This window comes from Podarcis tiliguerta, assembly GCF_965153285.1.
Source record: "Podarcis tiliguerta genome assembly, chromosome: 3".
Taxonomy (NCBI): domain Eukaryota; kingdom Metazoa; phylum Chordata; class Lepidosauria; order Squamata; family Lacertidae; genus Podarcis; species Podarcis tiliguerta.
The window spans coordinates 114,150,489-114,165,393 of NC_139536.1; the positions used below are offsets into that span (position 1 = coordinate 114,150,489).

Sequence of the window (14,905 nt, forward strand, 5' to 3'; positions counted from 1 at the left end):
GGAGGGGGGGTTGCAGTGATTTTTAGGAAGTCGTTAGTTTGCATCAGGCATCCTATTGGGAAGACCCAGTTTTCTGGAAGTTGGGCAATAAGGGCAGTACAGGATTCCTTTTGGTGTACCGACCTCCCCGTTGCACCAAGGATTCCCTGTCCGAGCTGCTTCAGGTCATGGCGAATGTTCTCCTGGAGACACCTAGTTTGGTCGTCCTAGGGGATTTTAACATCCATGCTGACATGACCTTACAAGGGGCCGCTCGGGACTTCATGGAAAGCATGGCCTCCATGGGGCTGTCCCTGAATAAGTTGGGGCCAACTCATAGTCATGGGCATGCCTTAGACCTGGTGTTCACCTCTAGTGACGTGGGTGATCTGACACTAAGTAAAAGTGAAACAAAGAAGTGCCATCGTCAGATCACTTCCTGGTGCAACTGGACTTCTCCGCGACCCTTCCCCTCTGCAGGGAGGTGGGACCAATTTGGATGGTCCGCCCCCGCCACTTAATGGATCCAAATGGTTTCCAGAGAGTGGTAGGGGATGCTTTATCCCATGTTGATGGCCTTTCAGCTGATTCCCTGGTGGCCCGCTGGAATGCAGAGTTAACCAGGGCTATCGACTGTCTGGCTCCGAAGTGCCCTCTCTGATTGCATGGAGCCCGGACAACCCCGTGGTTTTCTTTGGAGCTGAGGGCGATGAAACAATCGCTGAGACGGCTAGAGCGTCGGTGGCAGAAAACTCACTCTGAATCTGACCGGACACAGGTTAGAGCGCAACGTCAAGCCTACCAAGTGGCGATAGCGACGGCGAAGAAGACTTTCTTCACCGCCTCTATTGCATCTGCAGAAAATAGTAGCAGGAGACTCTTTCAGGTGGTCCACAATTTAACAGAACCACCTTTACCACCGGGGCCTTGTAAAGACCCCAAGATCCCCTGCAACAATTTTGCAAAGTTTTTTGCAGATAAAATCACTCATATTCGGAAGGAGCTAGACACCGCCGTGGGAGCAGGGCTGGGGCGGGAGAGTGCTAGAGCTCTGTCTGGTCAAGTTGCATGGAATCAATTTCAATCCGTTACCCCCGAGGATGTGGACAGGCTACTTGGACACGTGAAACCAACCACCTGTCTCCTTGATCCTTGCCCATCCTGGCTAATAAAAGCAAGCCAGGAAGGGCTGGGCGATGGGCTCTGCGGGGTGGTGAATGCTTCCCTCTGTGAGGGAACATTCCCAGATCCGCTGAAAGAGGCGCTCATTAAACCGCTTCTTCAAAAACCATCTTTAGACCTGGGCAGTATGGCCAACTATCGCCCAGTCTCAAATCTTCCATTCTTGGGCAAGGTGATTGAGCGCGTGGTTGCTGAACAACTCCAGGCACGCCTGGAGGATGCGGACCATTTGGATCCCTTCCAATCGGGATTCAGGCCTCATCATGGGACTGAAACTGCCTTGGTCGCACTAGTTGATGATCTCCGGCGAGCTAGGGACAAAGGTGAGAGTTGTTTCCTAGTTCTGCTGGATCTCTCAGCGGCCTTTGATACAATCAACCATAACATCCTTCTGGACCGTCTAGAGGAGAAGCTCAGGCTTCCCCCGCCCCCGCCCCTGGGGGGGGGGGAATAATTCCCCCCCCTTTATTTCTCTCCCCCCAAGCTAGGTGTGCCCTATGGGCCGGTGCGCCCTAGAGGGTGAAAAATATGGTACATTGGCTCCCAGTACGTTCTGAGCACAATTCAAAGTGCTGGTCTTGACCTTTAAAGCCCTAAACGGCCTCGGCCCAGTATACCTGTAGGAGCGTCTCCACCCCCATCGTTTTGCCCGGACGCTGAGGTCCAGCGCCGAGGGCCTTCTGGCGGTTCCCTCATTGCGAGAAGTAAAGCTACAGGGAACCAGGCAGAGGACCTTCTCGGTAGTGGCGCCCGCCCTGTGGAACGCCCTCCCATCAGATGTCAAAGCGATAAACAACTACCTGACATTCAGAAGACATCTTAAGGCAGCCCTGTTCAGGGAAGTTTTTAACGTGTGATATTTTAGTGTATTTTGGTTTCTATGGAAGCCGCCCAGAGTGGCTGGGGAAACCCAGCCAGATGGGCGGGGTACAAATAATTAATAATAATAATAATAATAATAATAATAATAATAATAATTGGTTGGCTAACTTCTCAAGTAGGGCGATTTCCCATGCATTTTGGTACCAGTGGTCTACGTTCACTTCTGATAGGTCCTTCCAGTGTCTAGTTCTACCTTAGGCTGTCCTTGAGTAGCTTTGGAATAGAGACTAACTTGGAGGAGGACCAGGTTTTAGGGATGGGGGCCCCTTTTATGACGTTGTTGAACAGATGGGTCATGTGGGGGATTGCAGTGAATAACTTTATGAGAGTTTCCGAAGTGCCAGTGTGCTTTATTGCAGTATTACACAAAAGCTTGCACCACTCAGCTAATAATGTTTGCATTTACCTCTTCCCTTTACTAGATTCTGATGAGGACTAGATTCTAGATTATTAGACTTTGATGGCAGAGTGCAAGCCAATTAAGACTGGGATTATTTCTAACATAGCAGTAAAAACACATTTATATGTATTTGTGTGTGTCTGAGTGCCTTTTTTTAAAAAAAAATCTATACATTATCTGGTTTTCAAGAACAACCAGCATACCCAATACCGCCTACTTGTTATAAACATGTAAACAACTGTACAGTAGAAATGCAATCAATAAATATTTATTCACACTTATTTGCGGAGCCAGGATCATATTGGTAGTTGTGGTACACCCCGCTCCTCCAGTTTTCGTCAGGAAAAGGGGAGAGGGGGTGGCAATGTGGCAAATGTATTCTATTTCATTTCATTTCCCATTATGCACAACCCAGTAGATAAACTATAGGGACCTTTTCACTGAGTGGCTTCTTATGATTTCTGTGCCAAGCCAAAGGATCCATTATACAACTGTTATACAATTCTATCTCCTACAAATCAAGAAGCTTTCCTCCCTCATTCTGTTTTTGTGACATCTTCAGGGTTCATCTTTGTTCTGTAGTGCAGGTTAAGACTAACAAAAAGTGCATTTCTGCAGATTGCCATCAATGCACACTTCAAGATACCTAAACACACAGTGCTAATGCATAAGGAAACAAATTTATTACAGCTTTGCATTGCAAACTGGTGCATTGTAACCACCATAAACTTGTGGCTATGGCTCCAAAGCAATGATTCTAACCCTGCTTTCTTTGCTCAGGATATAATTACACTGCTCTGAGAGGACTTCACACTGTGGGGTGTAAAACCAGTCTCTCTCCTTCGCATGAAAAGTATCACAAGTAATACAATTGATTCCTTTGGTGCCGGATTATGAATATAGATGCACCATGTGCAGTAGAACGCAAATGCGAGGGGACACACACAAGCCTAACTCTTACTCCCTTGACCAACCATGTATAAAACCTACTTTCCATTCTAGCATGTGTGCTTATGTAGCATCAGTTTCTTTTACGTTTACGAACGTAAGAACATCTAGCTCACTTTCATGCTTCCCACACTGGGTTTCCCAAAGGCATTTGGATGGTTATGAGCATAGCCTTAAAGGGGGAGACGTTTTCTGCAACAACTGGTCTTCAGCAGCAAACTGCCCTCTGAAACTGGGTTCTGGGTTCACAATTCCTACTGTACATCTTAGCAGAAAAAACAGAGTAAGGAATACAGTATCATGCCCCAGAGCCATTGATATCGCCAGGCATTTGTCTAGTTCCCTTTTCACGCCTTCTAAGCTAGTGGTTATAGCCACATCCTGTGGTAGTGAATTCCAAAACTTAATTATCTTTTTCTATGTCTACTGCTAATCAAATTCACTGGGTGACTCCAAGTTCTATTATTATGAGGGAGAAAACTCTAGCCACTTTCTTCACATCATGCATAATTTTATGAACGTACAATGTTTCCCCCACCCACTTTTTCTCTAAACATAAAGAGCCCTAAAAGGCAATAAGGGGGTTTGTAAGCCACATAATCCAACTTCAGTCATAATGTAGGAAATCCAGAGGTAGTTCAACCCCACTAGATAGCAACCAAGTCTCTGCTTGAAGATGCCCAGTGAGGAAGAGCCTACCGCTCTCCTGGGCAAAATTGCTCTCTGCATGTGTTTTGTAGGGTAGGTGTCTGAAGGAAGACATCCGTAGTGAGTAGGCTTTGTAGATGAGATTCCGCCACATCCTTTTACTGTGCATGGGCTACTGCATCTGTGGTGTTGCACTGGGCTGCTGCTATTTTAGTGCTTAGAGCAAAAACTATTTTATTAGCTGTTTGGAATTCACTTTTCCACAAAAGAAGGTGAATCTGAAAGGCTATACCAACATATTTCTGTAATAATATCTGCTAGAACTGGCAGAGCTGGGCTCTTTCAATCCAGTCTTTAGAAAATTGGGGGGGGGGGGAGGAGACTGACAACAATATTGGTACAAATTGGTACAATATTGGTAACTTTCAGGACAGTATACTGACAATATTAATTAATAAAATACTGTTTCAAAGTCAAACTTCACAAGTGCCAGTATTGTATTGCATTTTCAGAACAGAAAGTAAAATATCCTGTATACAGTCACACAGACGAGGGACTCAGTCTAACTATTTAATCAAATGACTTAAAGACCATTTATAGGTCTCATACAAGCTAGAGATTATCCTGTTAATTCCAAAGCACTATTTAATACTTATTTTTAGATGGCTGTGATTTAACGTTACTGTGGCCAAAGTGACTCTGTACCAGAAGACTGCACTGAATCTGTAAAACAACAAATCTAACAAATTAAATATTTAATAGCATTACAGCAAAACCCACTGATTGGGAACCTTACCTCTAGATCTCCATTTTGATAATATTCCTTCCTAGTGGAAATTTGAGAACACCATCTAAATGTGACCTCATCTTCCATATGTTGTAAAATATCTGTCTTAGGTCTCTGCCGCATTCATGATCAGAAGAGTGCAGTGTGGGCATCCCCTATGTTAGTAAAGAGCTGACCTTTCCCAAAAAAGTTGCTACCCATATGCCCAACACTAAAACTCACAGAGTAAGAGCCAGACCATTTGTGGCAGTTCTTGCATCAGCTACTGGGCGAAAAGTAAAATTTGTATCTTGTGTCAACGGAACATCACAGAAACTTGAAACAGATCACATATAAAAATGTTTGCTATATTTAGAAAGGCTATGTCTTTCTAAAGTATTTTTAAAACCCCACAACCAACAAACCCAAATCTTACCCTTCCCATGAGTATGTCAAACACCAAGGTCCGACTTTCTGATAGGAATGTAAAACAAGAAGGATGAATTCTGCTCAGACCTTCACTGTTCACACTGAGGTATTGAGAGCCCTTTTCCTGTACCTTGACTGTGCACAATAAAGTAGTTGTGCTACATATTCAGGGAATGAGTCTAATATTTTAGAAAGCCTATTAACAAAAGCCCCTTGTCAACTAGCGGTTATTATCATGCACTTTCCAGTGGATTTTTCATCATCTTTCTTACTAGACTTTTTGTGGTTAGAAAATAATAATAGCACTAGAAAGTGAAGGGTAAGAACCAAACAGTGTGAATAAACAGGCTGTATGGGACATCCACAATTCCTACTGTCCAAAAAAAGAAAAAGAAAAAGAAAAAAAGGAATACAGTATTTTTTTGTCACATTCAGCTATGGTTGGACTGAACAAACCTCATTTGAGTGAGTTGGTGTCTTGATGTCATATTTAATATTCTACTTACATCATAGATCTGAACTTCCTTTGATATATATGTGAATTAGGACACATTAGCTCAGATCCGAAACACTGTAAGTGGAATGGGACTTCTATGCCCTCTTCCCTATTGTAGCCTCTCATGTGTCCCAAGAAGCTGCTCCCAAGAATTGAAGGGCCTTATTTTGCAATGCATAGTATTCTATTAATAAAATTAGTACTGTTCTGACATTCATTCTTGAAATGAAATAAGCCATCGTGATATTTTTTTCTCAAGTGAAAAAGACAATGTATTAAAATTCTTTCATTTCAACTAGCAATACAGAGGCTTTAATCACAATTCCAATCTAAGAGAGATGGAATTTTAAACATGGCAACTCTTCCTGCTCTAGGTACCCCCCCCAGCTTAAATAGACATCCTTGTGAATAGTTTTTCTTTCCCTGTCTCTCTCCCTGCTGCATTTGTGGTTTAGAGGATAAACATTAATTCAAAGTGAGTATTTATTTAGCAGCTGAGATGTGCCCAATGCTGGAAACTTGTACGTGGTCCCAGCTGTTCCATAGTAACTCCACCCACACAGACAAGCTATGCAAGTTCATAAAAGGTTTCTGTCCACCCTGAAAATTTCCTCTAACAGTGCCATGAGCAAAGGACAGGGTCTAACAAGGTTCAACACCACACTCTCCTTCAGCTGCCACCACGTGCAACATCTATGTAATGTGCAACTCACGCCTAAGAGTAGATTAGACAATAGAACATAAAGGACACATTCACAGGATAGTGTATCACACTTATGTTTACAACAAATAATTCTTGTACTTTGGAAGAGCAGCATTCATGCTAATTTTGTACAGTGGTGCCTCGCAAGACGAAAAGAATCCGTTCCACGAGTCTCTTCATTTAGCGGTTTTTTCATCTTGCGAAGCAACCCTATTAGCGGATTAGTGCTATTAGTGGTTTAGCGGCTATTAAAGGCTTAAGGGATTAGCGGATTAGCTGCTAAAAGGCTATTAGCAGCTTAGTGCCTTAGAAAAAGGGGGTGGGGAGCGAAAAAAAATCACAGGAACTCACAATACATTTTCGTCTTGCAAAGCAAGCCCATAGGAAATTCGTTTTGCGAAGCACCTCCAAAACGGAAAACCCTTTCGTCTAGCGGGTTTTCCGTCTTGCGAGGCATTCGTCTTGCGGGGCACCACTGTATCTTTGTACCAAGGTGATCTCTCACTGCCCACCTCCTGCCTTCCCCCAATCTCAATTAGAAACAAGAGCAAAGTGCCCCCAATCCCTTCACTCACATTTTACCCCCTTTCTCCTTCTCCATCTCTATCAGATCAGAAAAAGTCAGGTCAGGCAAATCATTACAAACCTATGAAGAGTCAGCGTAAGTAAAGAGGTCTTCAACTCCCTATGCACTTGGCAAAAATATTATGAGGTTAAGCTTTGGGGGGGGGGTAATGTCTACATTGTACAGAAGCAGTGGAGGCAAGGAATGTTCTTGCATGGAAGACTGAAGCCTTCTATTTTGAAGGCTACAGTGTAAGTAAAAATAAAACAAAAAATAAAAAGTGTCAGCAGGAGGACACACTGCATTTTCACTTTTCTTATATCAGAACTGATGAAAAGCCAAGTTGAAAATGACCTGAGCAAAGATTCATCAAGGCTTAGCACTCCCCCCTAGTGGCAAACAGCTGAATGTAACACAGCAGAGAAATCGCTCTGAAAATGAGGCCATTACAGGAGTTAATGTTACATGTGTAAAGGGCTCTTGCAATAAGAGTTACACACATACTATTTGTTAACTTCTGTAAGAGCCTCATGCACTCCCTGCTACAGCTGTTCTCTGTATACTTTCAGTTTAGTTCATGACAACTTGCTACTCTTGAATTTGTGAGCTGACTTAATGAAAACCAATGTTTTGCATCACCTCAAGTCTTTGCTGTTTGATCAAAACTAAAATGAGTATTCACAGCACATGCAAGTTGCCACAACTCACTACTTTAGTATCCAAGCACCTGTCAACCAGAGCAGTCATCTCACATGTTGTATCTGTGCATGGAGCTACATAATATGCAATTCACAAGAGTGCCACACATTCCTAGGGAAGCAGTGCTACCATATTCACAATCTGAAATGTCTCTGTTGTACTTTTATTCTTTATTACATACTTGCTTTTTAAAGGAAAGGCAGGATATAAATGTTTTAACAAATAGGTGTAACACACAAATCAGATGTGATTTGTGTGATGCACACATGCATAGCCTTTGCACAGTCCATTATCCTACCAATGTACCCCTACTTGCAGTCTTCCATCTCATTCCCTACATAGGAAGAAATCATATTCTGTTTCTAGATTCCTAGAAATAGTTAATAAGTGATGGCTGCTCATTATGCTATGCACAAAATAAGGGTTTGCACAAAAGAGGGGATTATGCAGTAGCTGGGTTGGGTGGGTGAGAGAGAGAGAGAGTGTGTGTGTGTATATATACGCATGTTTGCAAAAGGGTTAAGGCATTTCACATCGAAGACAATTTCTGCCTTCAGCTAGAAGCTACGTTCCTACTGTCACTCACAGTTTGTAACATGGGAAATGTCAGCTTTGTGGCTTACAAGTGAGCTTTCAGCAGTGCAGATGAGCCACTAGAAGGCTGCATACCACTGTGGATAGGCTGAAAACTTTAAAAGCAACAGTTCTGACAACTCATTTCAATCCAATGGATTTAATTGTGACATTAGAAGCAGAATAGAATCTCTGAAAAATATATACTAGTACAGCAATAGAGATCTAAGGAAATCTATCATGGAACTGAACTCATGCATTAGGTGATATTTAAGCTGCAGTTACTGAACAAGCTTTAACTTCCAATAATAAGTGTCACTAATCACAGTGATTTACCTTGCTGATGTGCTTGCTTTCTCTACTGTGGACATTAGCTTTGCGAATGCATCAGTCACTTTACTGGTGGAGTTGGAGGTTTCCAGCTTGGAAGTTGTCAACTCATACAGTTCTGGATCCACACCTTATAGCATAAAATTATAATCAGTGATAGATGGAAACAAGTGTCACATGTTCAACTGCAATTTAGGATACTGTATTTCCATCTTCTGTAAACATCTGAGCTACTTAAATGTCTAATATGTGATTGAGATACAACCTGCTAATTTTCATCATGCACTACTCAGAGAATTGGAGTTGCAGATAAAACTGGCATACAAGATGTCAGCCAGGAGTGAAAAGCAAATTTGAATAATCATTTTCTTCTTATACCAAAATCCTCCAAGGCTTTACATTATTATTTAGAACATTATTTCATTGCTACACATTGATTCTTTCCATTCCACTGTCTCTGTAGAACATACAAGTAGAGAGTATTTGAAGTCCTCATGCAATTTTTTCCCCTCTTCACTAAAGTATAAACAATTTTTCAACCTTCTTATTTGTTTCTCACCTTTTATTTGGACACAATTATGGAAAGAGTGGATTTCAGGATTCAATGAAATATCTCAAAGCAAGCTTCTAGAAATATAATTGGACAAACTGATGGAATTCAGTTTAAATTTTTTTTTTTAAAGCTGAGACACCTAGGAGTTCAAAATGGCAAAAATGGGAAGATATCCATTTTTAAAAAATCATTTTGATGAGGACTCCAATATATACCACAACAAAACTTTCATCAGAAATTATTCATATGAAGGTTAAAGGGTGACACTATCTGTTACGTAGAATGATCAAGTAGAGAATCCTTCGGTTAAGGCAAAGATGGAGCAGCCCTTGCACCTCATATCCACTTCAACCTTGCGATCAATTCAACTGAAACAGTCCCATGTTCAAATCTCAAATTAAAATACAGAATACATTTGAAATACTGTCAGATGTTTACAGAACCCTTAAATACAACAGGTCTAGGCCTTCTGAAGAGTCACATACAGAAATAATAACATTACAAGAAACAAAGCTTCTGAAATCCCATTAAGGTATGCCACTGAATAAAGCTGTAAGTATTTAAGATTTTAAAAATCACAACTGAAATTTCCAATATCTAAGAAGGATTTGTAACATGTTGCAGCACTTTGTATTTTCAAGCTATTTGTCAACTACACTCATTAGGTGAAATTTATTACCTTAGCATATGATTATTATAACTGCTACTACTACATGTTCTGATAGTGAAATCATTTCACTAAAGTGCTTAAAAAAATTAGTGCCATAGATCAATATTATCTAAAAGTGCCTACTAATACCCATAAAGAACATATACCTATATTTTAAATGCATATATTTTCAAAAATATATACCGCCTTTCACCAAAATGATTAAAAGGCAGCTAACAAAAGAAAAGGATTTTCAAAGAAAATGCGTATATTTATAAAAACCTTAATGAGATTGAGGAAATTTAGGCAACCAAGTTTAGATCAAGCGCCTAGCTTAGGCAAAACACACACACCACACAAAATTACATACATAACCCACACAGATAGCTGCAGGCTAGAAGCAAATGACTTTCCAAGAAACAAGCCAGAAGACCTACAAGCAATGATGACATCTGCGAATTTGTTGACAATATTCTAATGAAAACCCATAATAAATGATAAGGTGCCTTCTTTATAATCACTTCAAATGAATGTATCAGAAGTAGTCAAACTGTATTTTACTAGATGCCAAAAAATGTCTACTAAGAATCATCAATACTGTGGAATGCATAGATGGGTTTAAAAGTACTGTGTGAAGAGTTATATCAAACTACCATACAAAACTCAAGAAGTTTCTGTACTTTTGACTTCCAGAAAATATGATCAAGTAGTTCTGAAACATAAACACTAGAAGTGAAAAATTAATCATGACAATGACGTATAAGAATCCTCACACATACACAAAAAATCAAGGACATGATTTTTCCACCCATGAAAAAAATCTCTACAGATCATAATGGAGTCCTGTTCTCCCCACCCCTTAAATGCATGGGCAAACTCTGCTCTATCGAGGAACATAAACTCCAAGCAGAGGGCTGTACAAGGGTATGGGAAGTGTGTTCACATCTTCTGTTCCAGAATGAGTAACTTGTGGTCCTCCGGATGTTGTTGAACTATGACTCTCATCATCCCTGGTCATTGGCGATGCAGGCTGGGAGTGATACGAGTTGAAAGAACCACAACATCAGGAGGAACACAGGTTCCCCCCACCTTTGTTCAATAATCCTGCAGCTGCAGGATTTAATAGATGCCACCCCTTTAGTAACCATATCTCTTTGCATTCTGATTTCCCAACAGATTAATAATTCAAGGTAAAGTGAGAAACAGCTTTATCTTTCAAGAGAATTAAACTGAAGCAGACTGTTCTGTAAAAAGATATGCTATAACTAATCAGATTTTTCTTCTAAATTTGCAGGTTTTTTCAACTCAACAATTAAAATATTTAAGGCATTAAGTGTCATGCAGAACCACAATACATTTATATTGCCTTAAATGACAACAGCAAAGCTTATCTATAAAATAGTTAGGTGTAAGCTCTTGTTTGTAAACTTCATTACTGCAAGAAGAAATTGCAGCCATCTACTGGTTATCTTCAGAAGATGTTAAGTACTCAGATTAATGAGACCCATAAGCAAGTGCAGTAATCACAGTCTTAAGATTTTTTTCAATTGAGCAACATTCTCAGGAATACTAGGATTTTATTCCAACTGCATTTTCAAGTGGGATACATCAAGATTTTAGCCCACAATTAAAATTGTTTTAAGCATTTCAAGTTCTTAAATCTCTTAAAATCCATTCTTTGCTTAACATTCTAGAGTACCAACCAAATTGTATTAACTAACTACTGGAGGCAAATGATAGAAGGGGGAACTATTGAAGGCGGGCATCTTAAGAGAAAACTGGAGCATAGACATTCTTCTTGTTTGTAGGAAAGTCACATAATGCGGCTCATGCTTTTAGTAAGAATGTTAAGAGATTAAATTGGCAGTGTAGCACTCTGCTGACCTGGGATGGTGGTGGTGGTGCTAGAGCTACTGTCATCCACGGGCCCAAAGAAATCAAGGTTCAGAAGAGTGGAACCTCCACTAGCTTGAAATTCAGTGACCGTGTTGGTAGGCAGCCATATAGAAGGTAAGCCAAGGGAGGGATTTATGTGTAAAAAGGGGGTAAGACACACACTTGAACATGCCAGTTATAATTAGTACTCATTACATAGTTTTGTTTTATAAAAAAAAGAATTCACATAATAGTGCTTACAATATTAGTTTGTAGGTTCTAAAGATGTTAACAAGTCAGTGTACATTCTAATGTACAAATGCAGCAAGGAATTCAACACTAATAACTTAAAAAGTAGCCAACATTGTTTAGAAAAATGGACAGAACCAGAGATCCAGATTAAAGGGATTAATTAAAGGGAAACATTTTTTTAAAATTCCAAACTATTCATCTAATTCAAAATCATATATGTTCTCTACATAATTTAAAGAGACTGACAAATTGTATCGATAGCTTAAAGTAGCAAGATTGTCAGTAGGTTAGCCAAACAAAATATGAATATTACATCCAGCTCCTTGGTGGCAAACTACATTGTTCCCCTTTAATACTGAAACAGAAAAATCAGATATACATATTTTAAAGAAATTGTTAAAAGAAAGCAAGATGAATTGACTGCAGTAATAAGACACCAGACAACAGCAAGAGATTCCATCCAGGCTTTCCTTCAGCACTCTGACATGGACCGAAATGCGGTCACATCTTTAAACATCGTATAGCAGTGTTTTTAGGTCACTGGTATGGCCAGTAATTATGACAAGTTCAACAGCATTATTGACAAACGGCTAAGAAACTATGTCACTATCTACTAGCCCTAGTTTAAATTTAGAGGCTTTTAGATTTTGAAGCTTTGATAAAATATATGCACATTTTAAAACTAAAATTTTAAAAACTGTTCCTTTTGCAAACAGGTTATGTTAAAAACTGTGCTTGAAAGCAAGCACAATTACACACTTGACTATGCCATTTCAAACTTTACAAAAGTCTAAACAGGCAAGGGTTTGTTGAGGTGATAGCTATAAAGTAAACACAAATTATTTAACTACTCCATTCTTAGAACATGTAATGTGGTTGTGTGTATGCAACACCAATTCAGCAAAATGGTGTATTAGCTTGTTCTTAAAACACTACAGACTGCTTTAAATAGTGCATAACTAAACAGAAAGAAAGCCTGAATTCCCAAAGTTAAGAAATTGTGTGTGTATGTGTGTATATATCTATCTGTGTTTTTGTGTGTGTGTGAGAGTACACATATATATATATATATGCACACATATACACACACAAAAACCACAGATATATAAAATAAATCAGCAGAGAGATGTTTGTCTGAACTTTGTAGGTTTCTTAACTCTAGCTCTTGTGCTAGAGGCTCTACGGAGAGACGTACCATCTAAAGGGTTAGTAAGGCCACTGCTACTCCAGTCAAACTGGACAGGTGGTAGAGATTCCTAGAGTTGAAAAGTCAGAAATCAAATTTTACAGTCAGGTCATAGCATAACAAAATGTGTCGCATGAAGTTCTTTTGCATGCAAGCAAAAAAGCAACAATTGAAAAGCCAAAGGACAATGAGCCAGAGGTAATAACTAAATTAAACTGAAGTCATAAAAACAGTGTTTCATGTAACCTAAGAATAACTATGGTTTACAGATTGTTCCTAGACTGCCTGGTCTGGAAATTTTTATGGGGAGTTGCAAATATTGCCAAAATACAATGAAACAGGCCACTATATTATGCCAGCATTGCAGAGCTATCACTCTGGCACTAGAGGCAGGAAACACTGGCAGGAATGCTTAAGATCAGGGCAGCAGAAACAGAACCAGCCTCACCTGTAACCAGTGCTTCTTTTTCCTAGAAAAAGAAGTGCAGGAACTCCCCATTTTTTTGACGGACAACCCTAAGTTGATGAGTTTTTTTTTAGGGGGAGAAGAACGCTTTTTGGGGGGGCAGCGCTGTGGATGCGTGACGATGTTACCTCTGATGCGCTGCCCCATGGCCTCCAACACAAAACCACGAGCACCATGCAGCTGAAGCCTCCGACACGCAGCTCTGGGCACCGTGCCTCTATACAGCTACCAGCATGCTACAAAAAGGTGCTGGAACTCAGTTCTGGTGAGTTCCGTCTGAAAACCCCTCTGCCTGTAACAGCATCATCAGTTTTGCAGCTTTGGAAACCCTTAAAGTCACTTACAGTGCAACTGAACTGTTATATGCAACTTCAGATGGATAAAACTGGCTCAGTGGGATGCTCTTTAAATAATTATTTAATCTTAAAATAATTGTTAAGTTATTAATAACTAAAAGTATTATTTGGTTGCACATCAATGGGCAAACCTAAACCAACAGGCATATATAATCAACAGACACGTATACTAAATCTATTGGTTTAGGGACTGAAGTGTGGAAGCTGTGGCAAGAATTGGGGGGGGGGGCTGTCTGAAGGTACTTCTTATCCGATTTCTCTACGCAAAAGGAGAGCCATAAGCTGGTTTATACTTAAATCTTTTTTAAAAAAGGCAAAAACTCTTATTGGAATTTCTTTCTGAAGTGGTATCTTTGAATCCTAATAAAGTGACAATTTTCATAATTTTTACCTGCAGTTTTCATTATTTTTATCTACAAGAATAAGCCTTCTAGTTATTACCATAAATAGGCTTGCCTCTCTTTATTTTCTGCTGCCCCTACTCTTTTTGCTACCTCCACTTTTATACATTCATAGTGAACTGCAGAATCACCTTTTTTGAACAGGCATCAAAGCAAGGTCGGATCAAAGTGTGCCAACAGATTGTTTCATTACATCTTTTGTTGTTGCTGCTCATAATGATTACAGCATAGAGAACAATCTAAATAATGCAAGTGCAATGGACAAAAGTGCAGCTGAGGAGATTTACCGACCATTCTACACAAATTTTCAATTATGATAGGAGAGATTCTAAGACTTGCATGTAAACTTGTTCTGAAGTTTACTATTATAAAACACTAGAGCTCTAACTTACCAAGGGGCTAGCCACTGAAATACACACACAGAAATCACAAAGAGATTTCCCAACCTGCTATTATGGATGTCCTCTGCTGAGAGGCACACAGTCTATTCACCCCATTCATCTAATCTGTTCAGCGATCTACGCATCTCCTGAAACATTTGGTGACAACTAGGAGAATTTATGTGCC

General features: G+C 40.0%; 1 protein-coding gene across 3 annotated transcripts in view; it reads right to left on the reverse strand.

Moving 5' to 3' along the window:
* AFTPH (aftiphilin) overlaps positions 1–14,905 on the reverse strand; it is a 42,802-nt gene that overhangs the window by 3,086 nt on the left and 24,811 nt on the right. Inside the window, exons 7-9 of one of the 3 annotated variants that reach the window (XM_083435311.1) lie at positions 13,125–13,185; positions 11,687–11,770; positions 8,607–8,730 (exon numbers count right to left, since the gene is read on the reverse strand). In XM_083435311.1, coding sequence (XP_083291437.1) covers positions 8,607–8,730; positions 11,687–11,770; positions 13,125–13,185 — 269 coding nt within the window. The remainder of the gene's footprint in view (positions 1–8,606; positions 8,731–11,686; positions 11,771–13,124; positions 13,186–14,905) is intronic. The other 2 variants (XM_083435312.1, XR_014509975.1) reach the window with 2 other exon arrangements.